The sequence below is a fragment of the Podarcis erhardii genome (assembly GCF_964252035.2).
Source record: "Podarcis erhardii genome assembly, chromosome: 7".
In the NCBI taxonomy this organism is placed as follows: domain Eukaryota; kingdom Metazoa; phylum Chordata; class Lepidosauria; order Squamata; family Lacertidae; genus Podarcis; species Podarcis erhardii.
This window is the reverse complement of record NC_138511.1, coordinates 91,292,241-91,319,736: the sequence shown is the minus strand read 5'-3', so window position 1 is coordinate 91,319,736 and position 27,496 is coordinate 91,292,241. Positions and strand designations below refer to the sequence as shown.

Here is a 27,496-nt window from a genome sequence, read left to right as displayed (position 1 = left end):
TTCTTGGGAGAAGAGCAATGACAAACCTAGACAGCATCTTAAAAAGCAGAGACATCACCTTGCCAACAAAGGTCCGTATAGTTAAAGCTATGGTTTTCCCAGTAGTGATGTATGGATTGATGCTTTTGAATTCTGGTGTTGGAGGAGACTCTTGAGAGTCTTGAGAGTCCCATGGACTGCAAGAAGATCCAACCTCTCCATTCTGAAGGAAATCAGCCCTGAGTGCTCACTGGAAGGACAGATCCTGAAGCTGAGGCTCCAAGACTTTGGCCACCTCCTGAGAAGAGAAGACTCCCTGGAAAAGACCCTGATGTTGGGAAAGATGGAGGGCCCAAGGAGAAGGGGACGGCAGAGGACGAGATGGTGAGACAGTGTTCTCAAAGATACCAGCATGAGTTTGACCAAACTGCAGGAGGCAGTGGAAGACAGGAGTGCCTGGCGTGCTCTGGTCCAGGGGGTCACAAAGAGGCGGACACCACTAAACGACTAAATAATAATACAGATTTGCTTTAACGGCGTTTGGCCCTTCTCTCCAAGAAACTGTAACTTTGTGGATGAGGCTAAGGAACTCCCTCAGACATTTCTTTGACCCATGGCCAAACTACAAATCCCCGGATTCTTTGGCGGAAGCCAGGGCACGAAGCCATGGTTTTGGGGGACTGAGCAAAACCAAAGTTTTCTCTGGCTTTGTTGTTGTTGAGTCGTGTCCGACTCTTCATGACCCCATGGACCAGAGCATGCCAGGACAATAATGATTTCAAGACAGATTGGGAACCTTTTATGATGTATATACAGAAACATTGCACTGAAATGGACTCGCAGGATTTGATCAAGACACTTACAATTAACTAACGTAAGCAGAAAATATAAATATGAGGGTAAACGGTTAAGACTATATTAATAAGGTATAATTTCAATTTCAATATATAAGGTATTTAAAATTATAGGCAGAAGAAATGAATATGTGATAAACCAGAAAGGGAAGTCAGGGGAAGTCGAAAGGGGTGGGGATAATAGAAAATGTAAAACGTAATTTGTGGTGTGTGTTTTTTTATTTAGTATTGATTACGTTAAAATTTTGTTGGGAAATCTTAATAAAAATAATTAAAAGAAAAGAGAGAGAGCGGGAGGCTGAACTAGGGCCATGATCCAGCTTGCTCATCTTATGTTCTAATGAAGCAAGCTTTTCTTATTTATTCTAGAATATATTTTAATTAATTGACTGTGTGATTTCATGTATACTGTGCTATTTTTACCTGTTGTTAGCCGCTCTGAGCCCGGCTTTGGCCGGGGAGGGCGGGATACAAATAAAATGTTGTTGTTACTGTTGTTGTTATTATTGTTGTTGTTGTTGTTAGCGCCCTTTTGGGACTTTCCTTCCAGAGATTGCAAAAACTCAGGTTCCCATTAAGTCAGGCAAGGCAAGACTCAGAGCCTCCCTTATCATGTTGCATTTCTCACAATCAGCAAACAGCGTTGCAGGTTTCTACACGATGCGCAGGGAAATAGCATGGATAATCCGATCTGCGTGAAAAACTGGCATTGCTCATCGCTTATTAGGAAATGAAGGCAAACTGCCACATCAGGACCAGCGAGGCAGCAGTTGGCGTAGGAGTTCTAGAAGGAAACCAAGCAGCTAGACCTCATTGTCAGAGAAGGAAATTTGTGCACAAGGGCCATTGTTTCCTGTTTATATGCACAGAGAGTGGAAGATTCACCCTTATTTAATATGGAGGCATGGTTGCTGATATAGCTGGGGGGGAAGCTGGCATGTTGAAAAACTATTGCTGACATTTATCAATATTGTTAAATGGGAGCCCCTTTCATTTTGTTTTGTTTTTGACCAAAGAATTAATCATAATGCAGCAGGAGGAGGCCCCATTAGCTAAAGTGGTGCTTCAGGTTAAGAACAGTTTCAGGTTAAGTACGGACCTCCGGAACGAATTAAGTGCTTAACCCGAGGTACCACTGTACTTGCACTTTGACGTGCTTTCGAACTGCTATAAGACCTTAATTTTTTTCTTTCACTAACATAGGGTTACCAGACGTCCCTGTTTCCCGGGGACAGTCCCCGAATTTGCAAATAAGTCCCGGACAAATTCCATCCCTTGAGTGTCCCCGGATTTCATCTAATGTCCCCGGGAAACGCAGCAGCGGCTATCTCAGCAGCTCGGAGCAGTTGGCTCTGGCTGCCTTCAGGAGCTGCTTGGAAGCCCCATATGATAGTGGCGCAGCTTCTGGCTCTACGACGCAGCTTCTGGGCTGCCTCCACCTTCCCTGAGCCCAGCAACTAAGCTGCGAAGGGAGGCATCGTGCTGCCTATCAGAGCAGCCTCCCAACTCCTACTCGCATGCAAACAGGAGCAGGGCAGGGATCTCTCAGTTAGGCAACGGGAAGCCTTCCTTCCCAGCTGAGGGATCCCCGCTCCCTCCTGCTTGCACACAAGTAGGAATGGGATTGGGGCTGCTCCGATGGGAAGGGAGGCATCGTGCTGCCTGAGCCTCGCCACCACCGCTCTCAGCCCTCCTTCTCCGCCTTCCATGCCTGACCCACAGCTTACCGCTTCCCCATGTTGTAAACAAGATTTGCCCTTCTTCCCTTATGGGGTATCCAAGAGCCCTTATAGAGTCCTTTGTAGGTTCTCTATCGGTCGGAGAAAATAACAGGCCAACCAGAGAATATTGAGAAGCAAAGCGGCTAGTAAACCTGATCTTTATTGATCTGTTGCAACAGGGTGCTCCCCTCACCCGCAGGAAAGGAGGAGGACCCAGAACAATGGCGCGCAAGGCCCTATATAGACTTTTTAAATTCCCTGCCCTGGAGCTCCAGACCACCCCTCCATACATCTTACATACATCACAGAAGGGGGTGTAACCTAAGACCACCCCCCAGATACCTACATCACAGAAAAGGTGGTCTACAGCAGAAATTTGAAGGTTGTTGTTTTTCCTATCTGCCAGGTTATCTGATAATGCCTTATCTGATTGTCTTTCCTGGCCCATTCCTTTGAGATGGTGATTACCCAATTCCTGAGACAATGGGAAGGTTCCCCCACCTCCTCCCTCCTTGCAGAGAAAACATTTGGTCAGTTTGGGAGTCAAAATGGTTTTCAGGGCGGTCTTCCTGTGCTGCTCCAGACATGTGGTCCACGCATCTATGTAGGTGCTTGGTTGGTACATTTATGAACATTTATTATATATATATATATAAGACCTTAAATTTGTTATTATACCCACCACCACCACTGAACAACCAATAACTCAGGGACTGCCCAGGCTCATGGAGAAAGGAGATAGAAGTTTCAGAGGAAGGGGAAATGTGGTGGTTGAGGTCAAGGCAGTGGTTGCCCTTCTGCCACCGCCATTGCTGCAGCATCAACGTCCCGAATGTGTAGTAAGTGTTTGTTTGTTTGTTTGTTTGTTTGTTTGAAGTGTCCCCAGATTCACTGTGAAAAATCTGGTAACCTTATGCTAACACAGCGCTTTAACGTCACCCCCGGAGGCACACTCCATTGTCTCTCGAGACAGACGTATGCCAGCCACAGCTATTCTTGTTTTGTAAACCACTTTGAGTTGTTTCCTAGTTTACAGTGGTCCCTTGGTTCTCAAACGCCTTGGTGCTCAAACAACATGGAACCCAAACACTGCAAATCCGGAAGTAAGTGTTCCGGTTTGCGAACTTTTTTCGGAAGCCGAACGTGCTCTGTCTTGAGTGTTACGCTTCCGATTTGAGTGTAATGCTGAGGTCTGTCTGTTTTTGCTCTTCATTTTGCGTTTTTTGGTTTTGTGACTCTGTGGAACCCGGTTCAGCTACCGATTGATTGATTGATTGATTGTGTGACTGCAGTACATTGTTTATTGCTTTCATTTTATGGATCCATGGTCTCGTTAGATAGCAAAATCCATGTTAAATTGCTCTTTTAGAGGTTGCTTTTAAAAGCCTGGAACGGATTAACCTGCTTTGCATTACTTCCTATGGGAAAGCACGCCTTGGTTTTGGAACGCTTTGGTTTTGGAACGGACTTCTGGAATGGATTAAGTTTGTGAACCAAGGGACCACTGCATTTTACAATCAAGCGGAGCTGCAAAAGTCGCCGAGTTTTAAAAATGAAATAAAGGGTATTAGGCAATAACTTGTTTGTCACCCTGTGATCTTGAGAAAGCTGAGCCCATGTTCTCTTGAAAGGGTTTCTCAAGCCTTTTCCATCTCATGAGGAGGGTGGGGATCATACTTCAGTCTGGCCTATTCGCAAGCAAACACTTTCGCCCCTCTCCGTCCAAACTTGACGCTCCTTGAAGGTTCAGACCAGAACATTTCCCTGTCGGCAGTACCTTGAATAAATGTCACCTGCAAGGAGGCTCTTCACTCAGCCTCGAGAGGCATCACCAGACCTAAAGGAAGAAGTGAGGGGGAGGGAATCTTCAAAGAGGCGGTGTGACATAGTGGTTAGGGTGTTCGACTAGGACAGGCATGTCCAAAGTCCCTTTCCGGGGCCTAATCCAGCCCTCTGGTTGGTTTAATCTGGCCCCTGTAGCAGTTTACTTCCTAGGGTATAGTCCTAAAAAAACCTCGACAACCTTAATCCTAAAAAAATCTCAACAGCTTCAACCCTAAAAAAAACTCAACAACAACTTTGGGGTAAAATCATAAAAGAAAAACTCAACCACTTCAACCGTAGAAAAGGTCTCGTAAAGTCAACAACTTTGTTCAGCCCTCACAGCCCTTAACTTCATCAAATCTGGCCCTCTTTGAAAAAGGTTTGGACACCACTGGAATAGGACCTTGGAGAGATCAGATTTCAAATCCATCCCACCTCACCCTCCCGGACCGGATTTAGGTTTGATGAGGCCCTAATCTACTGAAGGCAATGGGGCCCTTTCTATGTCCAGCTGTCCTTTGTCGACAACAAATTGTCGCTGTTTTTTGTGTTGAATATATGCTATATGGTCATTTATGGAACTCACAGGTACATAGCTGTCAACTGTCCCTTATTTGGCGGGAAAGTCCCTTATCCCAGCGCTGTGTCCCGCTGCTGTCCCTTATTGATGATGTCCCTTAAATTTCCCGGGTTTCTAAGGAAGCAGCTCCTCTCCCTCCCTCCCTCCCTCCCTGCCGGCCAGGGAGGAGGGAGGCTCCAACTGTGTTGCTTGGCTGCGTTGCTCACCCAATAAGGAGTCTCAGAACGACTGGTGGGTGGAGCTTGCATGCCTTGTGCCAATCAAATCAGCCGCCTTGCCTGGGGACTCACCTTTGCTCAGCGCTTCCCAGCGGAGAGGTGACAGTGGTTTTCCTTGCTGCGTCCCCTTTGCCGGGTTGCTGCGCTGTGGGAACCACCGCTTGAGGCTTCGTTTGGCTGCTGGCCGGGCTTTCTGCCTTTGGCTCAGAGGGGCTCAGAAGTTGATCATACCTGTGCTGGGAAGATCCCTTATTTTGGCTGCTGATCCCTTATTTTCGAGGCTGCTGGTCCCTTGTTTTCAAATCTGTAAATTGACAGCTATACACAGGTATCTCAAGCCATTTGCATATGTTTGCATGCAACCAGTCCTTGCAGAATGTCGGCACCCTATATATAGAAAGGAGCAAACCAGGGATATTTTAGGGAGCAGCCAAACACAAAATGTGTCAGGATTAGAGGAACAAGAGCAAAACAAAAATAATACGCTCCTCAAAAAAACCCACACATTTAAAAGGACATAATTGTGAATAGGCCACAGCTAATTAAGACGTTAAAAACCCATCTCTATGCAAACAAAAGTCAAGCGCACCAGGTTTGAGAAGCCTTGATCAAACAATTTATTAGCACAGGTGAGTTGTGCAACTTCCAAATACAACATTGCAGGGATTATACTAATCTGTATTGCAGAGATTAGGATTCCGCCCTGTCCTCGTTGCTTAATTTTGGAGGGAAAGATCAAAGAAGCAGGGAAAATTTTCCCCTTATATCTGTGGACTTAATCAAGGCACAACCAAGCGTTCTTGTTGGAACCCTGTTTCATCAGATAATTTTTAAAGAAATCCCAGTTCGCAGACATAAGGGAAAGTTCATTTATCATAACCATTGAATGCAGACTACTAAAAAGCAAGAGAAATATAGATACCGCAAAGAGGTAGATGGAAGTCAAAAGGAAATAAGTGAGGGACACAAACCGGTATAGAGGATTGGAAAGAATGAGGAAAGTAGTTTAAAGACGGAGGTCAATTCTTTCTAGGAATTTTGCATACAGATTATTTAAAATATGGTTTGTACTCCTGAAATGATTCTGTGTATTGGAAAAATGTGCGTTTTTGTGTTTCTTCTTTTTCAGTTTTCTGTTTTGTCTTTTTTTGGGGGGGGGGTCTTTTAAAATCTTTATTTTTCACGATTTCGATTTGTTTTAATAATGCACAGCCATTAAAGAATTTTGGAATAACATCTATAATGAATTTTTTTAAAAAATTTCAGTTTTCATTTAAGAAAAAACCTGAAACCTTCCTGCTGGGAATAATGTCACCAGAAATAAGAAATGAGACCACTTTTTATGTACACAGCACTAGCAGCCAGGATCTTAACTGCAAGAAACTGGAAAAGTGACAAAACACCTGTGATAAATGAGTGGCAGGTCCAAATGATAGAATATTTACAGGTGGCCATGATGACAGGGAGAATTAGAGGTTATCCCAAACAGAAAGTACAGAAAGAATAGAAAATCTTTAAAGAGTATCTGGGCAAACATTACAATAACAAATATATCCTGGCAGAAATAGAATGATCCTTGTAAAACAACAAATATAATGTATTTTGACATCTGACGAAAACAAAGAAAGCAATACAATAATTTGGAACTGTGTGTGAAAAAATAGTAGAAATAATAACAGAATGAGTCTAATTGGAAGTCAAATGTGTTTTTTTTGTTTTGTTTTGTTTCTATTTTTCTTTTCCTTTTTTTTCCTTTCTCTCTTATTCTTCCTCTTCTTTTTTCTTTTTTGTGCCTCCTTTCTTGGTCTTCCTCTCTTTGAGAAACAGAGAGAGAGATAAAAGTGTAATACGAAAACTTCAGTAACTTAAAAGTGATGCTGTGTAATTTTTCGATTACTATTTATATATTGTTAAAAGTGGTTAATTGGAATGAATTGATGTAGCAATTACTGTGGTTTTTTTTCCTTTGTTATTGTTGAATTCTAAATAAAGTTTATAATAAATAATAATAATAATAATAATAAAGGAGATGCCTGCATTGCATGGGGTCAGACTGGATGACCTTTGGGGTTCCCTTTGGGCGAAAGCTCCCCATTGGCGCGCAGCCCGCGCCCTCACCTGCCACTCCAAAGGTGGTGCCGGGCCAGGTACGGCGACGCGGGCGCGCCATGACGTCACGAGAGGGGCGCGGACCGCCCCTTAAAGGGCCCGCAGCGCGGCAGGTGAGAGGAGCTTCGCGAACAGCTGGGAGACGGAGGGGTGGCGGAGCCGGATCCCTGGAGCGCAGCCTGACACACCTGGGCTCAGGTGAGCAGCAGCAGCTGCAGCATCTGCGGGAGGTGTGTGTGCGCGCGGGGGGGCCAAATGGGCGGCAGACACGTGTGTGCCTGAGCTCGTGCGAATGCGAAGTTGCGTGTAGCGGGGAAAAGATGAGACCTGCAGCCGGGGGGGGGGAAGGGTATTTCCCGAAGGAAGGAAGGTGTGTGTGGTTTTTTTCTCACGGGAAGCAGGTTAGGGAAGGCAGGCAAGGCAGGGAAGCAGGTTAGGATAACAGAGCGAGCGTGCAAAAAATAAGAAAAAGAAGAAATTTAATGCAAATCCGCCCTCTTTGCACACCGGGCACAGAGGGCAGCAGCGGCTCCCTCCGAAAGCGAGGGGCAAGGGTTACTTTTTCTGTAGGAAGCAAGGAGCAAAAAGGCAGCTCTTGAGCGTGCAAAGGGAAGGCAGTGTGGTGTGGCGGTTAGAGAGCTGGCGTAAGACCTGGGAGGCTTAACGCGGGGGCGGACGACCTCATCTTACTCAGAGTAGACCCATAGGAATCAATGGTGTGGTGTAGCTGTTAGACCGAGACCTGGGAGAGAGCAGGTTTCAAATCCCACCAGGAAGCTCCTCTCAACCCGGGGTTGGGCTAGATGACCCTTGGAACCCCTTCTCACCCTGCAATTCAATTATTCTTTAAGAGAGGGAGAAGAACTTTTCCCTACCCGATTTCTCAATGCCGTGCATTCTTTTTAAAATTCATAACCTGTCGCCTCTTGCTTGTCTTAAGTCCCAAACGCTGCACTCTTTCTTCACAATCGATTCGCTCCGCCCCTCGATCATTTTAGTCGCCCTTTCCTGACCCCTTTCCAACTCTGCAATCTCCTTTCTGAGGTGAATTTCGTGTGTGCACTCGCACATTCACAAACAATTCCTCAACATAAGATCTCTGTGATCCCAGTTGATTAAAACAGCATCTTGCATGTTTTATAAGAACAAATGTAATTCCGAATCCGCCCTCTTTGCTAATCTTCTGCCCTCCAGATATTTTGGGCTGCAGCTGGAGCAAACCGTTTAGTTGCTTCCCGCCTCGGTTTTCCTCCTCTGTAAAATGGGGGCAAAAGTTCTGATCTGTTTTCTGGAGCCGTGTGGGTGGATAAATGCCAGGGCAGGCTGCTGTTCTAGCATTGATGCTTAAATAACATATTGCGTGTTCATTTAATTGAACTGGAGCCTTGAGCCAAAAACTTTATTTGGAAAGAGCAAACATTTCTTAGTGGTGGGATGCGAGCTTTGGAGCACATTTCTGAATGAGAAAGGATTATTATTGATTGATTTTTTAAATTTTTATTCTGCCCTTCATCCGAGGATCAAAGGACAGTTCACAACGTAAAAGTTCAAATTGGAAACACAAAATGCATAGTAAAGGAAAAGCAAAACAAATCCAATAACCCGCTTCCAATGATTTATTTCCATTTATTATTTGGTTATTACCTTATTTGTCTAGTTAAGGCAGCCTTTACTAACCTGATGCTCTCCAGATGTTTTCGATTAAGACTCCCATCAGCCCAGCTCCGAACATCTGGAGGGCAACAGTTTGACGAAGGCTGATTCAAGGCGTTTTTTTCCGTGCTCTTCACCCAAAAAGGTTTGCAACATGACTTTCCTGCGGGCAATCAAAAGAACACAGGCTCACATTCTGAAAGCTGCAGTCTGAAAGGAAACTGGGATGGGGAGGGAAGAGGAAAACCAGGAAACCTGGGCATCAATTTGCAAACTTACAAAGTAGCAACCAGTGGGAATGAAAACATTTCAGAGAGAGGATGTTTTGAATGGAGCTGGTCTCTCAAGCACTGAGCCACTGAAGTCGTCTTGCTTGCCTTCTTTCATTAAAGGTAAAGGTAAAGGGACCCCTGACCATTAGGTCCAGTCGTGGCTGACTCTGGGGTTGCGGCGCTCATCTCGCTTTACTGGCCAAGGGAGCCGGCATTTGTCCGCAGATGGCTTCCGGGTTGTGGGACGCGTTTGGCGCTGTGGGTTAAACCACAGAGCCTAGGACTAGCGATCAGAAGGTCGGCGGTTCGAATCCCCATGACGGGGTGAGCTCCTGTTGCTCAGTCCCTGCTCCTGCCAACCTAGCAGTTCGAAAGCACGTCAAAGTGCAAGTAGATCAATAGGTACCACTCTGGCGGGAAGGTAAACGGCGTTTCTGTGCGCTGCTCTGGTTCACCCGAAGCAGCTTAGTCCTGCTGGCCACATGACCTGGAAGCTAGTAAAAGGTAAAGGGACCCCTGACCATTAGGTCCAGTCATGGCCGACTCTGGGCTTGCGGCGCTCATCTCGCTTTGCTGGCCGAGGGAGCCGGCGTACAGCTTCCGAGTCATGTGGCCAGCAGGACTAAGCCGCTTCTGGCGAACCAGAGCAGTGCACGGAAACACCGTTTACCTTCCCGCCGGAGTGGTACCTATTTATCTACTTGCACTTTGACGTGCTTTTGAGCTGCTCAGTTGGCAGGAGCAGGGACTGAGCAATGGGAGCTCACCCCGTCGCGGGGATTCGAACCACCGACCTTCTGATCGGCAAGTCCTAAGCCCCATGTAGAGTGAGTTACAGTAATCAAGTCTGGAGGTGACCATCGCATGGATCACTGTGGCTAGGTCAGAGCGAGAAAGGTAAGCTAGCCTTTCCCACCTGGGAATCCCAGGTTGAAAGGTGCAGATCCGCGACCTGTGCTGTCCTCGGTCCTTGTCAGTCGCTGCTCCACCCTTCTTGGCAAATGTCCTTGGCCGCCCCATGGTCCTGTTGAGCAAGGAGCTGTGACGGCTCCTTGCAGGCTCCTCCTCTGTTGCAAGCCCAAAACTGCTCTCTCTTCACCTGAACAAAGTTGACAAACATCTCCTTTCTCCGGGACGAGTGGATCGGCCCACACACTTGACAATCAAGTCTTGCGTCCAAGCAGGAAAAAGGAGCACTGTTCACAGGCAAGCCTCCCGGCTCTCGTCGTCGTGTCTCCTGGGCCGGACACTTCCTGGCAGAGTTTCTGCAAAAACACACACACTCCGACCCCACAGTGAATGCCAAGACTCACTGTGGGCACCAGGTAAGTTGTATCAAGCACAATTTTTTTGGGTGAGCTGGGAAGCTGCCTGTGTTTTGGGGTAGGACTATCCCAGGACAGGTGAGTGGAAACGGCTGGAATGGCAGCCGTCGGTCGATTTGTCTTTGCCTGTGAGAAGCGCCTTGAATTTCAAGTTTCTGCATTTAGGCAGGAAGAACCAGGTGCCCAAATATGAGATGGGGGACAACTGGCTTGCCAGTAGCGCATGCGAAAAGGATTTGTTGGTCTTTGTGGACCACAAGTTGAACAGGTGTCAACAGTGTGATGTAGCAGCAAAAAAGAGCAATGCTATTCTAGGCTGGGGGGATGCGGATAACGCTGTGGGTTAAACCACAGAGCCTAGGACTTGCCGATCAGAAGGTCGGCGGTTCGAATCCCCGCGACGGGGTGAGCTCCCGTTGCTCGGTCCCTGCTCCTGCCCACCTAGCAGTTCAAAAGCACGTCAAAGTGCAAGTAGATAAATAGGTAACACTCTGGCAGGAAGGTAAACGGCGTTTCCGTGCACTGCTCTGGTTCGCCAGAAGCGGCTTAGTCCTGCTGGCCACATGATCCGGAAGCTGTATGCCGGCTCCCTCGGCCAATAAAACGAGATGAGCGCCGCAACCCCAGAGTCGGCCACGACTGGACCTAATGGTCAGGGGTCCCTTTACCTTTACCTTTTTATTCTAGGCTGCTTCAGAAGTATTATTATTATTATTAATTGGATTTATATACAGTGGTACCTCTGCTTAAGAACTTAATTCGTTCTGGAGGTCCGTTCTTAACCTGAAACTCTTCTTAACCTGAAGCACCACTTTAGCTAATGGGGCCTCCTGCTGCCGCTGCACGATTTCTGTTCTCATCCTGAAGCAAAGTTCTTAACCCGAGGTACTATTTCTGGGTTAGCAGAGTCTGTAACCTGAAGCGTCTGTAACCCGAGGTACCACTGTATTGCCCTATACCCGGATATCTCTGGGTGGTTCACAGGATAAGAAGTCATAGTCGTACTCTCTTCTAACTTGGTCAGACCACACTTGGGAGTCCCGTGTCCGGTTCTGGGCTCCCTGATTTAAAAAGGAAATTGACAAATTGGAATGTGTGCAGAGGAAGGCAACCAAGATGATCAAGGACAGGGGTCAGCAAACTTTTCCAGCCCTGGGCCGGTCCACCGTCCCTCAGACCTTGTGGGGGAGCTGAACTATATTTTGAAGGAAAAAATGAACAAATTATTGTGCCCCACAAATAACCCAGAGATGCATTTTAAATAAAAGGACACATTCTACTCATGTAAATGAGTAGAATCCATGGGCTGGATTGAGAAGGTGATTGGGCCGCATCCAGCCCACGGGCCTTAGGTTGCCTACCATTGATCAAGGTTCTGGAAACCAAGCCTTATAAGGAACAGTTGAGGGAGCTGGGTATGTTTATCCTGGAGAATCGGAGAGGGGAGATGATAGCCATCTTCAAATACTTTAAGGGCCGTCACATGGAAGGTGGAGCAAAGCTTGTTTTCTCCTGCTCCAGAGGGTAGGACTTGAACCCGTGGTTTCAAGTTACAGGGAAGGAGATTCTGACTCAACATCAGGAAGAACTTTCGGACAGCAAGAGCTGTTTGACAGAGTCTCCTTCGGGAGATGGTGGACTCTCCTTTTTAAAAAAATAATAATATTTATTAAGAGTTTAAAAAATACAAAAAGAAAAAAATGAGAATTAAACATAACAATATAATAAAATACAAAAACAAAAACACTACATGACACATTAAATTAATAAAGCAAAACAAAAACAATTAAAAACACTTCCAATGTTTTCAATCTTAACTTTCATTCACTTGTTTCATTGACTTCCTCACGCCTCCCTTTTTGTATTCCACTTCAATTAACTGTTTCGGCAATTCCTTTCCATCTTCATCTATTTTCTGTCCTATAATTAATCTTAACATATTCTAACCTGATTTTTCCCTTTAATACATTAACAATCTATCTGTACCTAGTTCCTTATAACATTTCTGCCAAAGCCATATTACTTCATTCCACCATTTTTCTTAAGCTCATTAATTTTACAATGTTTCTGTAAATAATCTTAAAATTTTTTCCAATCTTCTTCCACCGACTCTTCTCCCTGGTCTCGGATTCTGCCAGTCATTTCCGCCATTTCCATATAGTTCATCAACTTCATCTGCCATTCTTGGTGGACTCTCCTTCCTTGGTTTTTGAGCAGAGGCTGGATGTCCATCTGTCCTGGATTCTTTAGTTGAGATTCTCACATTGCAGGGGGTTGGACTAGATGACCCTCGGGGTCCCTTCCCACTCGAGAATTCTACGATTCTATGATCCACTGTCATAGATAAGCCTCCGCCGATCAATTAGCCATGTGGATCTACGGCCACGCTCTTCAGACCAACACCTGGAATTTTGCCTGGTCCTTGACCTCTAATAATGCCTCTTGCTGGTCTGGAACAGGTCTGGATTTAGGTTTAAGCTCCTGAAGGTAATGGGGCCCCCAATATGTCCAGCTGTCCTTTGCCAACAACAAATTGTCGCTGTTTTTTGTGTTGAATAGATGCTATATGGTAATTGATGGACCTCATAGGTATCTGACGCGGGTGGCACTGTGGGTTAAACCACAGAGCCTAGGACTTACCGATCAGAAGGTTGGCGGTTCGAATTCCCACGACGGGGTGAGCTCCCGTTGCTCGGTCCCTGCTCCTGCCAACCTAGCAGTTCAAATGCACGTCAAAGTGCAAGTAGATAAATAGGTACCGCTCCGGCGGGAATGTAAACGGCGTTTCCGTGTGCTGCTCTGGTTCGCCAGAAGCGGCTTAGTCATGCTGGCCACATGACCCGGAAGCTGTACGCCGGCTCCCTCGGCCAATAAAGCAAGATGAGCGCCGCAACCCCAGAGTTGTCCCTGACTGGACCTAATGGTCAGGGGTCCCTTTACCTTAATAGGTATCTAAAACCATTTGCCATGCAACCAGTCCATGCAGAATGCAGGTACCCTATATATAGAAAGGAGCAAACCCGTGATATTTGAGGGAGCAGGTGGGGCCCAGGACTTACATCATAGGAGCCTACACAACACCAAACACGGTTGCTGTATATAGGTTTTATTTTATTTGTTTTTACCTTATATTTTGGAAATGTACATCCAGTTTTTCCCCTTTACATTTTTTGGGGCCCCCAAGAGAGTGGGGCCCTAAGCTATAGCTTGTTTAGCTTAAACATAAATCCTGCACTGGTCTGGGAGGAGGGTGCAGATGTTTGTGTGAATGTGCCTCTGAATCCCAGTGCCTGGGAATCACCCGTGGGCAGAGTGATTCCTTCAGTCATCTGGCCTCCCATTGTGAGAGGGCCTGTCTAGGATTTGGCCTGAGGAATGGGTTTTTTTTGGGGGGGGGGAGCAGAGACAGAGGTAGTCAATCCGCTTAGCTGTCTGACTTCTAAGCAGTGGAGTCCTATCTGTGAGGGCGAAATGGGCAGCTGCAGCCCTCCGCCAGTCTCCACCTGCTTACTTACAACCAGTAGTGGTCTATTATTGCCATTGCCTCTAGCGCCCTCTACTGTTGGCCTCCCTGCCTTTCATCCTATCAGTCCCCTTCTCCCTTGCTTCTAAGGTGGCTTTCAGGTGGGCTGTGTATTCACACACAGAAATGGCTGTTGCCTTCACTTTCCTGGGCAATTATACCATCACTTTTCTAACTCCACGGTTTCCGGGCATTTATGCATGGAATGAAGGTCAACGGAGACTGTGTTGTCTTTGGGATGTATGATTTCATTTGCACATACAGTCATACCTCGGGTTACAGACCCGCCAAAACCCGGAAGTACCGGAACGGGTTACTTCCAGGTTTCAGGGGTCGTGCATGCGCAGAAGCACTGAATCGCAACTCGCGCGTGCACAGATGCGCCTCTGCGGATTGTGAATGTGCTTCCCGCATGGATCACGTTCGCAAACTGAGCATCCACTGTACAGTGGTACCTTGGTTCTCAAACTTAATGCGTTCCGGAAGTCCGTTCCAAAACCAAGGCGCGCTTTCCCCTAGAAAGCAATGCAAAACAGATCAATCCGTTCCAGACTTTTAAAAACAACCCCTAAAGCAGCAATTTAACATGCATTTTGCTATCCAACGAGACCACTGGAACACAAAATGAAAGCAATAAACGATGAACTGCAGTCACACAATCAATCAATTGGTAGCTGAACCGGGTTCCAGACAGTCACAAAAACAAAACAAAAAAGAGCCGCGTAAACAAAAACGCAAAATAAGTAGCAAAAACAGTGTAACACTCAAATTGGAAGCGTAACACTCAAAACGGAGCACATTCGGCTTCCAAAAAAAGTTTGCAAACCGGAACACTTACTTCCAGGTTTGAGGTGTTTGGGTTCCAAGTTGTTTGAGTACCAAGGCATTTGAGAACCAACGAACGACGGTACAGTCCTACCTCAGGTTACAGACACTTCAGTTTGCGTTTTTTCGGGTTACGGACCCGCCGAAACCCGGAAGTACTGGAACGGGTTACTTCCGGGTTTCGGCGGTCACGCATGCGCAAAAGTGCTAAATTGCGCTTTGCACATGCGCAGAAGACCAAATCGCAACCCGTGCGTGTGCAGACGCGCCGCTGCGGGTTGCGAACGCTGCAGGTTGCGAATGTGCATCCTGCACAGATCACGTTCGCAACGTGAGCATCCACTGTATATATATATAACCTGCACATAGTATGGAGGGCCTCACGGTATCGGATCCCAGAAGAACTTGCTTCTCCATTCAGATCCAACACAGAGCAAGGAGGTCTCTGTGTCTCCAGCTTCCAGCCAGCTCAGTACACAGACAACACTCTGACTGTTGTTCTCCTGCCTAGCAGATAGGTCAGGGGGTGGAAGGAAGGCCCACGCATCATTCTTGCAGCTTTTGCAAGAAGGGGATGCTGATGAAGACATTGAAATGGCCAACTTAGGTCAGTGTCTTGCAAAGAAACTTGTCTGGCCAGTTAGACAACTCCGTCTGTTAGACTCTAGCCCTTCCCGGGGGTACAGGACCTCAAGATTTGAATGGTGCTCTGGGAATCATCCAGCCTGGCCCTCCCCAAACCCACAATGATTTTTTAAAAAAAGAGGAATGCTTCAAAAGCACCGAATGGATAGAATATTTGAATATTTCCAGATTCCGTTTCCCATGGCTGCAATCTCTCCTGCGCAAAAGGGTTCAAGGGGAGGATAGCAACCACCGAACTAAATAGTTTTCCTCCTACCTGTTGGAACAGACCCAGCCGGTTTGCAACACTGAGCCAGAGCCCAAGGGGTGAAGCAACCTCCTTGCAAAGTTAAGAGAGCAGTCAAACTAAACTTGGCACAAAAGCACATGACAAATTTACTTTGTTTTCTTTTTAAAAGAAAAATGTAAAGCGGCCTTAGGCAGAGAATCCAGAGGGGCGGAGGAGGCGCTTAAGATCTTTCCGAACGGGTCCCCCCCCCACTAAAAATAACATACACACTTTATTTTTCCCATCGCCCGACACACACATTTTTATGGTGCTGGCTCCCGGTTTTGGTGAGCCTGTGGGCAAGACACCTTGACCGACTCGCTGAATTTCTATCCCTCCTTTCTCTCTTACGCTCAAGCTGGCGTAAATGGTTCTTCTTCCGCTTCTTATTTAATCCCTACAACAGTACTGCGAGGTAGGTTAGGCTGAGAGGCAGTGGCTTCTCGCCCTCAAGGTCACCCCAGGGAGTTTTGTGGGCATTTAGCAACACCCTAGAGGTCCCAGCCCTAAGGAAGTCAGATTAGCCTCAACCAGAGCCAGGGCCTTTTCAGTGATGGCTCCAGCCTGGTGGACCGCTCTGTCTCATGAGACCAGGGCCCTGCGGGATCTGATTTCTTTCCGCAGGGCCTGTAAGACAAGAGTTGTTCTGCCTGGCCTTTGGCTTGGAATAAACTTGATCCCCTTCCCCTCTTTCCTTTTTCCTTTCTCCTTCTGTGATGGAACTCCTATTTGAGGAATTCCCTGGCTTTTTTCTGGCCCACTTAGGACCAGTCTGGATAGTTGGCCTTGGTGAAGGTTTGACTTTTTCATCCCCAAAAAGTTTTTGATTGTAGTTTCTACTGAAATGAGGCTGCATTTTAATGTCGTATTTTAATCTTGTTTTTAAAGTTGTATTTCAACCAAATGTTTTTATACCTGGTGTTAGCCACCCTGAGCCTGGTCTTGGCTGGGGAGGGCAGGGTATAAATAAAATTTATTATATTCTTATTATTATTAGAACCCTGGTCTCCAAGGTCCTAGTCTAGCGCTCTAACCACTGAACCACACTGTTTCCTTGAGAAGGTAAAGATCAGGCCAGAGGGGGCCCATCTAGTCCAGCCTCCTGTTCTCACAGTGGCCGCCTAGATGCTTCAAAGGGAAACCGACAAGCAGAATTCGAACACAAGACCAACTCTCCCCTCCCACGTTTTCCAGCAGCTGGGATTCAGAACCACTGCTGCCTCCGACTGTGGAGGCAGAACAGATAAGTCCTGGCTGGTAGCCACCGGCAGCCCTCTCCTCCTCCACAAATTTCTCCAATCCTGTTTTAAAACCGTCCAAGTTGGCGGCCATCCATGTCTCTTGTGGGAGGGAGTTCCATAGTCTAACCCTGTGCTGCGTGAAAAAAGGCTTCCTTTTCTCTGTCCTGATAGGGCAGTGGGTAGTCCAGTTGGTTAGAGCATGGTGCTGAGAACGCCAAGGTTGCAGTTTCGATCCCGTATGGGACAGCTGCGTATTCTTGAATCGCAGCGGGGTTGGACTAGATGATGCCCAGGGGTCCTTTTCTGACTCTACAAAGTCTATGAAACTTCCAACACTCAGTGTCGCTGAATGCCCACCGCTTTCTCACTATGAATTTATAAAGTCCCAAACTCTGCAAACTACAGTGGTACCTCTGGATCTGTTCTGGAGGCCTGTTTGCAACATGAAAAGAATGCAACCCGCAGCGGCGCATCTGCGCACACGCGGATTGCGATTCGCCACTTCCGCGCATGCGCACGACGCCGTTTTGCGCATTTGCGCATGTGCAAGCGGCGAAACCCAGAAGTAACCCTTTCTGGTACTTCCGGGTCGCCGCGGGACAAAACCTGAAAGAACGTAATATGAAGCAGACGTAACGTGAGGTATGACTGTACTTGCTCATAAGGGAGTCACTCCATCCTAAGAATAACAATAACAATGACAATTTTATTATTTCTACCCTGCCCATCTGGCTAGGTTTCCCCAGCCACTCTGGGCGGCTCCCAACAGAATATTAAAAACACGAGAAAACATCAAACATTAAAAACTTCCCTAAACAGGGCTGCCTTCAGATGTCTTCTAAAAGTCAGATAGTTGTTTATTTGTACAGTATATTGATCACGTGGGCTGCCTGTTACGGAATCCTCTGTGGGCTTCACTAGGTCGCTGAACCTGCCCTTATCGCCAATGGCGTCTGCGACTTCGGTTCCTTATCATTCGCTACCACCTGCCTGTTTGCCAGGGAGAAAACGAAGGAGAAAACAGGCTTCGTTCCTTCTACCCCCCCCCCCCCGTTATTTTCATGAATAAAGCAACTGATAAATATATTAAGAACAATACCCCCAAAGTAATTTGCCCATCCCTATCCCGGATGATCAGGGACGCAGGTGGCGCTGTGGGTTAAACCACAGAGCCTAGGACTTGCTGATTAGAAGGTCGGCGGTTCAAATCCCCGTGACAGGGTGAGCTCCCGTTGCTCGGTCCCTGCTCCTGCCAACCTAGCAGTTCGAAAGCACCTCAAAGTGCAAGTAGATAAATAGGCACCGCTCCGGCAGGAAGGTAAACGGCATTTCTGTGCGCTGCTCTGGTTCGCCAGAAGCGGCTTAGTCCTGCTGGCCACATGACCCGGAAGCTGTACTTCGGCTCCCTCGGCCAGTAAAGCGAGATGAGCACCACAACCCCAGACTCATCCGCAACTGGACCTAATGGTCAGGGGTCCCTTTACCTTTACCTTTACCCCGGATGATCAGACGGGCAGCTGAATCTGACCTAAACCCTCATGATGGCGCAACAGCCCCCACTAAAACAGGGATAGCTCAGTCGGCAGAGACTCTTAAAATCAGGGTTGTGGGTTCAAGCCCCAGGTTGGGCAAAAGGGGGTTGGGATAGATGACCTTGGGGTCCCTTCCAGTTCTGGGATTCTGAGTTCCTACTCCTGAGGGCAGCTGCTAGGTCAGTTGAAACCAGCCCTGAAGGTATACATGCATCCTTGAGAAAGAGGTATTCACTAAGCTTTCTTCTTCTTCCTCTTCCTCCTCCTCCTCCTCCTCCTCCTCCTCCTCTTCTTCTTCTTCTTCTTCTTCTTCGTCTTCGTCTTCGTCTTCGTCTTCTTCTTCTTTGGCGATCCCTCATAGCTGAGTAAGATTGTCTTCCATAAACACGGTTTTAACAGTGAGTCCGTAAGTGACTGTGGAGGCCAATTCTGGATCCCCACGTCCTTCCACAGTGGGGACATTGGTTCCCAGGCGGGAGTTGATCACGGTGTCGGTTTGCCAAGTGTGCCTTCCTCTTAGCACGTTTCAAGCGTAATGCTGGTGGTCAACAAAAGAGGTTTAAAGACTGTCTCAAGGCAAATCTAAAGAAAAATGTAGTAAAAGCACCGACAACTGGGAAACACTGGCCTGCGAGCGCTCCAGTTGGAGAACAGCCTTAACCAAAGCTATCATGGGCTTTGAAGACACTCAAACTCAGGACGCAAGGAAGAAACGGTAGTGGCGCCCTCCCTGTGGAACACCCTCCCATCAGATGTCAAAGAGATGAACAACTACCTGACATTTAGAAGACATCTGAAGGCAGCCCTGTTCAGGGAAGTTTTTAATGTGTGACACTTTAATGTGTTTTTAATCTTTGTTGGAAGCCGCCCAGAGTGGCTGGGGAAACCCAGCCAGATGGGCGGGGTACAAATAATAAATTATTATTATTATTATTATTAAGAGGAAGGCACGCTTGGCAAATCCACACCGTGATCAACTCCTGCCTGGAAACCAGTGTCCCCACTGTGGAAGGATGTGTGGATCCAGAATTGGCCTCCACAGTCACTTACGGACTCATTGTTAAAACCGTGTTTATGGAAGACAATCTTACTCGGCTACGAGGGATCGCAGAAGCAGCAGCAGCACGTTTCTCCCTTGCGTCCTGAGTTCGAGCGTCTTCAAAGCCCATGGCACCTTTGGTCAAGGCTGTTCTCCAACTGGAGCGCTCGCAGGCCAGGGTTTCCCAATTGTTGGTGTTTATACTACATTTTTAAAGATTTGCCTTGAGACAGTCTTTGAACCTCTTTTGTTGACCACCAGCATTACGCTTTCCATTCTTAAGTATGGAATAAAGTAGTTGCTTTGGAAGACAATCATCAGGCATCCGCACAACATGTCTTCCCAAGTGATGTGTAAATTTTTCCAGAGACACCATTGATGGAATCTTTCAAGGAGTTGCAGATGGCGTTTATAAGTGGTCCATATTTCAGCATTTATAAGTGGTCCATATTTCACAAGCATACAGTAAGATTGGTAGTACAGTAGCTTTGTACACAAACATTTTGGTTTCCCTGCAAATGTCCCGATCCTCAAACACTCTGCATTTCAATCGGGAGAAAGCCGCACTCGCAGTACAACAGCCCTGTAGGGTAGTCCAGTATGGCAAGGTGGGTCGATCGACCCTGGTCACACCCCACACACCCAACCCTGATGCATCTTGGGCTGCCTGCACAAACGCGACGAGAATTGCCACATCGCTATGGCTATGTCAAAAAGCAGAAGGAAAATGAGCTTTGTCTACTGAATTGCAGCCGGCAACATTTCCTGGGGGGGGGGGGGAGGGCTGGGCGGCCCGTGCGAGGCAGCCTTGACTGGCATCTTGGGTAAAGAGTCACATGATATTTGGGTTGCTCCTGATGGCAGTTCCCCCCTCTGTGTCCATTCCCACTCCCTCCCCTAATTCCCTGCCTCTCGTTCCCCCCCTACTGATTTTTGGAAGGGGGCCGCAAGAGGACTTAGGGTGCTACCTGTGGAATGAGGAACAGCTGCCTGGACCAGTGGCTTAAATTCTTTATATATATATATATATATATATATATATATATAAATTTTTATTAGTTTTTTCACATATCATTTTCAACAGTAATTAAACATACTTTTACATCTTATTCGTTTTTTTTGACTTCTATCAGTCCAGTCTGAAAATTTCCCAATCTAATCTCTTAGTATGCATTTCTTAACCTCCCCTATCACATATCAATCTCATAACCAATATCTCTACCTTTTCCTACTTTGTAACACTTCGTATATTTCTCCTTACAAAATTTCTTGTAGTCCTACTAGAGTAATTTGTTGATTGCAGTTGCTCTTCAAATAATTCATATACTTCTTTCAATCTTCTGCATAGTGGGTCACACCATATTCACACCATACATTTAAAGCGCAATCAGGGCCGGATTGAGGTTTGATGAGGCCCTCAGCTACTGAAGGTAACGGAACCCTTTATATGTCCAGCTGTCCTTTGTCAACAACAAATTGTTGCTGCTTTTTTTGTTGAATATATGCTATATGGAAATTTATGGACACTCATAGGTGTCATGCCAGCGCAGAAGCAATTTTCAGCGTCTGGGCATGCGCAGAAGTGATTTCCGCACCGCGGACAAGCGCAGACGTGATTTCGGACGCCTGCGCATGCGCAGAAGCGATTTCCAGAGCTGTTGAAGAGAGTCGCCGTGCCGCACTGCACCGGTTTAGCGCAGCGCACCAGGATTCGCTGAGCGGGCGGCTCGGTTCTGGAGCGGCTTGTGGGCCAGTTAAATGGCCTCTGGGTCACTTCCAGCCCATGGGCTGCATGTTGCCGACCCCTGAGCCAAATCCATGAAGTTTGCTGTAGAATCGCAGAGTTGGAAGGGAGCAGGAGACTCATCCAGCCCAACTCCCTGAAGTGCAGTGAACGTTTGCGCAGCACAGGACTTGAATCCACGCCCTTGAGATTAAGAGTCTCATGCTGCACCAGCTGAGCTGTCGTGAATGGTTTTAGTTTATTGGTATTTTTTTTTTTTTAAAAAAATCACAATTAAACTTACCATAAAACATAAAGCCATCTAGCCATCTCAGCTTCCTGTGGAAGGGAGTTCCATAAATTAACATAAGAACATTAGAAGAGACTTTGGCATCAGCCCATGGTTTCCAGCAACTTTGTGGAGGTAGAGAACATACCCTCCAACATTTATTTGATGAAAACAGGGACGTCCTAAGGAAAAGCAGGAAATTCCGGAATCCAATCAGAAACCAGGACGGCTTCTTTAAATCCGGGACTGTCCCTGGAAAACAGGGACACTTGGAGGGGTGTGAGGGCATAGCCATTGCTGTACTCCATGCCATATATCCTTAAATATGCCACCTTAATTCCCTTCCCGTGGAATCTCTCACTGCCCTGAGATTGGGGTGCTGTGTAGCAATATCTATACAGCGGTACCTTGGTTCTCAAACTTAATCCGTTCTGGAAGTCCGTTCCAAAACCAAAGCATTCCAAAACCAAGGTGCGCTGCTTTCCCATGGAAAGCAGTGCAAAACGGATCGATCCGTTCCCGGCTTTTAAAAGCAACCCCTAAAAGAGCAATTGAACGTGGATTTTGCTATCTAATGAGACCATCGACCCATAAAATGAAAGCAATAATGTATTGCGGTCACACAATCAATCAATCATTAGCTGAACCGGGTTTCACACAGTCACATAGCTGTCAATGTTTCCCTTTTTTAAAGGGAAATCACCTTATTCCGAATAGGACTCCTCGCAAGAAAAGGGAAAAGTTGACAGCTATGTACAGTCACAAAAACAAAAAGAGATGCAAAAACAAAAACGCAAAATAAATAGCAAAAACAAACAGACCTCAGTGTAACACTCAAAACAGAGCATGCTTGGCTTCCGAAAAAAGTTCGCAAAATGGAACACGTACTTCCAGGTTTGCAATGTCCGAGTACCAAGGCGTTTGAGAACCAAGGTGCCACTGCATAATTATTTTCTCCTGAATTTCTCGCAAACCATAGCCTTGAAGTGGAGACCCCACCTTTTGTGGCTCCAAGAGCTGAAATTATAATCCTCTGAGACCCGGCGGAGTCTAATTAGCAGGGGAGAATGAGATGTTCTCTAGGAAATCTTCCCCGCTGGCAGAGACGCTGCAGTTTGTTTACCAAGCCTGGCATCGGAGAGACCCAAAAGCAGAGCAAGGTGCCAACCTGGGAGCCCCAGGGAATCTCCAACGGCTGCTGGAAAAACCTACAGAGCAGAAATAAAATGCCAGGTAGTGAATTGCGATTGAAGAAGGCAGGGTGAATTCACACCTACATTGGAAGCACCCACAGGGAGGAGAGAGAAGAGGGGGCGGATCTTGGCCAAATGTGGACCCCAAGGCCTCTCATAAGACGGGAAGAAGGTGCTGGATCAGGCCAATGGCCCATCTAGTTCAGCACCCTGTTCTCACAAGCAGGATCCGAGCACAAGAGTTGGAAGGGGTTCCCAGGGTCATCCAGTCCAACCCGCTTTGCGGCGGCTGCAACGGGCAGTGGTGAAATCATCAAGCCTGATGAAGAACGGTTGAAGGAGCTGAGTAGGTTTAGCCTGGGAAAGAGGAGACCGGGAGGAGATTCATATCTGAACGAGGAGTCTGCTTCTGATATGTGATGGGGTTGCCGCATGGACGAGGGAGCAAGCTTGTTTTCTCCTGCTCTGGAGGGTAGGACTCGAACCCGTGGCTTCAAGTTAGAAGAAAGGAGATTCCAGCTGAACATCAGGAATGACTTTCTGATGGGAAGGGCTGTTTGGCTGTGGGGTGGAAGGTGGTGGGCTCTCCTTCCGGGGGGGGGGGGTTGGACGGCCATCTGTCATGGATGTTTCAGTTGAGATTCCTGCATTGAAGCGGGTTGGTCTAGATGACCCTCAAGGTCCCTTCTAACTCTACTCATGGTTCTAGGATTAAGTGGTCTGCCAAGACCCTCGGGAGCTTTCAAAAGTGGTCTATGGAGGGGGAAGCGTTTGGAAACCACGGATCTGATTTTTGCGTGTCGGAAATGCAGCTTATAGGACATAACTCCCATCCTTTGTTCTGCCCTGCCTGAAAGGCTCTCCTTCAGGGTTCAAAAGGTTGACGCATCCCTAGCTTAGAAGAAGTCACATCCTTTGACCTGGATTTCTTCTTTATTGGGGTGGTGGTTTGTCAAGTGATTAAAAGGCTGCAAGGCAACGGCTCTTCCTGTGATTCTTTTAATTACGCCAGCCTGAAAAGGTAGAATCAGAGGACTTGATTGGGCTTTGGCAAGAGGAAGTGAGTCAACCAGAAAAAGAGCGAGTCGGACTTGTTCTCTGGCACACGACACCAGCCTAATAAAGACTCCTCTCTCCCCAGAGCTAGATTCAGGATTTATTCCACCCTGCTCCAACCACTGGACGACACTGCCTCTTCCAGAGCTGAGAAGAGGTCCAGGGAGTTTGCCTCCATCCGGCCATCTACTTGAGCAAAGCAGAAATCTGCCGCAGCGAATCAGTGGTAAGGACCTCCTTTTGCTCCTGTTTGGATGGGAGAGAGACTAAAAGGACAGGGTTCTAACTAGGACTGGGCGATATTTGGTTTTCAACCAGATCACCAGCTAAACATTGCAATATACAGATATATCACGATATCTGAAAAAAGGATGGAACTATGTACACTGGTACCTTGGTTGTCGAATTGCTTGGGTCCCGAACAAATCGGTTCCCGAATGCCACAAACCCAGAAGTGAGTGTTCCGGTTTGTGAACGTTTTTTTGGAAGCTGAACGTTCGACGCAGCTTCCGATTGAGTACAGGAAGCTCTTGCAGCCAATCGGAAGCTGCGCCTTGGTTTTCGAACTCCCGGAACGGATTACGTTTGACAGCTAAGGTCCCACTGTACTCATTTTTACATCCTTAAGATATCAATGACTTCCCTTCTTCTCTTTCCATGGTTCATTTTACATATCATGTTGTTGTTGTTTAGTCGTTTAGTTGTGTGCGCCTCTTTGTGACCCCCTGGACCAGAGCATGCCAGGCACTCCTGTCTTCCACTGCCTCCCGCAGTTTGGTCAAACTCATGCTTGTAGCTTTGAGAACACTGTCCCACCATCTCGTCCTCCGTCCTCCCCTTCTCCTTGTGCCCTCCATCTTTCCCAACATCAGGGTCTTTTCCAGGGAGTCTTCTCTTCTCATGAGGTGGCCAAAGTCTTGGAGCCTCAGCTTCAGGATCTGTCCTTCCAGTGAGCACTCAGGGCTGATTTCCTTCAGAATGGAGAGGTTGGATCTTCTTGCAGTCCATGGGACTCTCAAGAGTCTCCTCCAGCACCAGAATTCAAAAGCATCCATTCTTTGGCAATCAGCCTTCTTTGTGGTCCAGCTCTCACTTCCATACATCACTACTGGGAAAACCTTGGCTTTAACTATACGGACCTTTGTTGGCAAGGTGATGTCTCTGCTTTTTAAGATGCTGTCTAGGTTTGTCATTGCTTTCCTCCCAAGGAGCAGGCGTCTTTTAATTTCGTGGCTGCTGTCACCATCTGCAGTGATCATGGAGCCCAAGAAAGTAAAATCTCTCACTGCCTCCATTTCTTCCCCTTCTATTTGCCAGGAGGTGATGGGACCAGTGGCCATGATGTTTGTTTTTTTGATGTTGAGCTTCAGACCATATTTTGCGCTCTCCTCTTTCACCCTCATTAAAAGGTTCTTTAACTCCTCCTCACTTTCTGCCATCAAGGTTGTGTCAGCTGCATATCTGAGGTTGTTGATATTTCTTCCGCTAATCTTAATTCCAGCTAGGGATTCATCCAGCCCAGCCTTTCGCATGATGAATTCTGCATATAAGTTAAATAAGCAGGGGGACAATATACAGCCTTGTCGTACTCCTTTCCCAATTCGGAACCAATCAGTTGTTCCAAAGTGCAAATAGATAAATAGGTACCGCTCCGGCGGGAAGGTAAACGGCGTTTCCGTGCGCTGCTCTGGTTCGCCAGAAGCGGCTTAGTCCTGCTGGCCACATGACCCGGAAGCTGTACGCCGGCTACCTCAGCCAATAAAGCGAGATGAGCGCCGCAACCCCAGCGTCGGCCACGACTGGACCTAGCGGTCAGGGGTCCCTTTACCTTTACCTTGAAGCCGCTCAGAGTGGCTGGGGAAACCCAGCCAGATGGGCGGAGTATAAATAACAAAATTATTATTATTATTATTCACAAATGCCCCCCTGTCTCCCATCTGCCCCATGCAGGTCTCCAGCCATGGGGAGCCACGGTGAGCCGCTAAGCCGCTTCTGGCGCTGGTACATCTACGCCATCCACGGCTACTTCTCGGAAGTGATGTTCACGGCCGCCTGGTCCTTTGTGGTGGATCGGGACTGGAAGTTCCAGGGGGTGACCAGCGTGTGGGCCCTCTTCATCTATGGGACCTGCGGCCTGGCCCTCGAGCGCCTCTACGTCCTGCTCAAGGGCCGCAGCTTCCTGCTGACCCGCTGTGCCATCTACACCCTGTGCATCTACCTCTGGGAGTTCTCCACCGGCTATGCGCTGCAATGCTTCAACGCCTGCCCCTGGGACTACAGCCACTACCGGTACAACTTCATGGGCCTCGTGACTCTGGAGTATTGCCTCTTCTGGTTTGTCGGCGCCCTCCTGCTGGAGAAAATCGTCATCCGCAACGCCCTGAGGCTCAGGCTGGATCCGGCCAGTAGCACCCAAGGGCGCCCGTTCCCCAGGTTCGAACTGAAAGACGACTGAGTCCGGGGTAACTCACGGCGGACAGAAAACCAGGGAGATTTAAGATCCCGGACACTCAGACTCCATCCTTTTCTTCCTCTGGACAAATCCGTGGAGGGGACGGCTATCACAATGGCTGCGCTCTTCCTCTACGGTCAGGCGATGCTTCTGAAGGCCCGTTGCTGGAAGCCGCAGGCGGGGAGAGTTGTTCTCGCACTCAGGTCCCACTTCTGGGTTTCCGGCGGCTTGGCCACAGGGTGTTGGGCTGGCTGGGCTCCTGAAATATACTCAGAGTCGAGTGTGGATTTCATGTTCTTTATTCAGCTCAGAGTAGTGAGGAATGGAAGTTCCCCCGAAATGTCTGCTTTATATACATTATTTACACAATGAGCCCCATGTGATTGGCTAATTCTGGGATTCTCCTGTAGGCCAATCAGGTTGCAGATTCACTTCCACCTGTGGCTGGATTGGGTGGCTCCTGCAGACCAATCAGACTGCTGCATTCTGGATCCTATTGTTCTAGGACCAATCAGACTGCTGCGCTCTGAATCCTATTGTTCTAGGACCAATCAGACTGCTGCCTTTTGGATCCTATTCAACTCAGTACATAACAGCCCGGATCCAGCAGGCTTTTTCTTCTTCTTTGCAATATACCCCAAACCTTGCTTTCCCTCCTTGCAAGGCGAGGGAGAAAGAGCACCTGAACTCTTCTGACTTTGAGTTTGAGCCATGGGTTCGAATCTTCCCCTGCCAGCCACTGGGTGACCCTGGACTCTGGTGATGGTCTCCCGCTTTCACCTACCTCACAGGGTTGTTGTGAGAAGAAGGCGGCAAACGCTGCGATCCTGGAGCTGTGGCGGAAAGGGCTCTTGCGGGATCGGAAGGATCGAACCCGGGACCTTCTGCAGGCCAGGAAAATGCTCTAACCACTGAGCCACGGCTGTCCCCCTGGGATCATAGACTTGCAATACAATGAGCTAGTCTCTCAGCGAATAGCAACACTGGGCGCTGGGTCCGTTTAGCTCATATTGTCAACACTGGGCAGCATCGGATCTGCAGGAGTTCAGCGGGAGACTTTTCCAGCCCTGCCTGGGGATTTCTTATTATTTCTATTTATTTATTAAATATGCTGCTGTGGAATGAATTTGGGTCGTGTTCCTGCATGTGGAGCAGTCGTTGCACCCCTGATTCGC

General features: G+C 47.6%; 1 protein-coding gene and 1 pseudogene across 4 annotated transcripts in view; both read left to right on the top strand.

The window, feature by feature from the left end:
• The first annotated feature begins 7,367 nt into the window (after positions 1-7,367).
• On the top strand, positions 7,368-27,447 carry LOC309346125 (transmembrane protein 229B pseudogene; annotated as a pseudogene). 2 transcript variants are annotated; one of them, XR_014161724.1, is made up of 3 exons: positions 7,368-7,483; positions 23,955-24,095; positions 25,820-27,447. The product of XR_014161724.1 is annotated as a transmembrane protein 229B pseudogene (transcript). The 2 variants fall into 2 exon arrangements; XR_014161725.1 differs by lacking the exon at positions 23,955-24,095 and having other exon boundaries at positions 7,404-7,483.
• LOC309346116 (transmembrane protein 229b-like) overlaps positions 10,009-27,496 on the top strand; it is a 31,556-nt gene continuing 14,068 nt past the window's right edge. Inside the window, exon 1 of one of the 2 annotated variants that reach the window (XM_081869816.1) lies at positions 10,009-10,535. In XM_081869816.1, coding sequence (XP_081725942.1) covers positions 10,510-10,535 — 26 coding nt within the window. In that variant the 5' untranslated portion in view covers positions 10,009-10,509. The remainder of the gene's footprint in view (positions 10,536-27,496) is intronic. The other variant, XM_081869818.1, reaches the window with a different exon arrangement.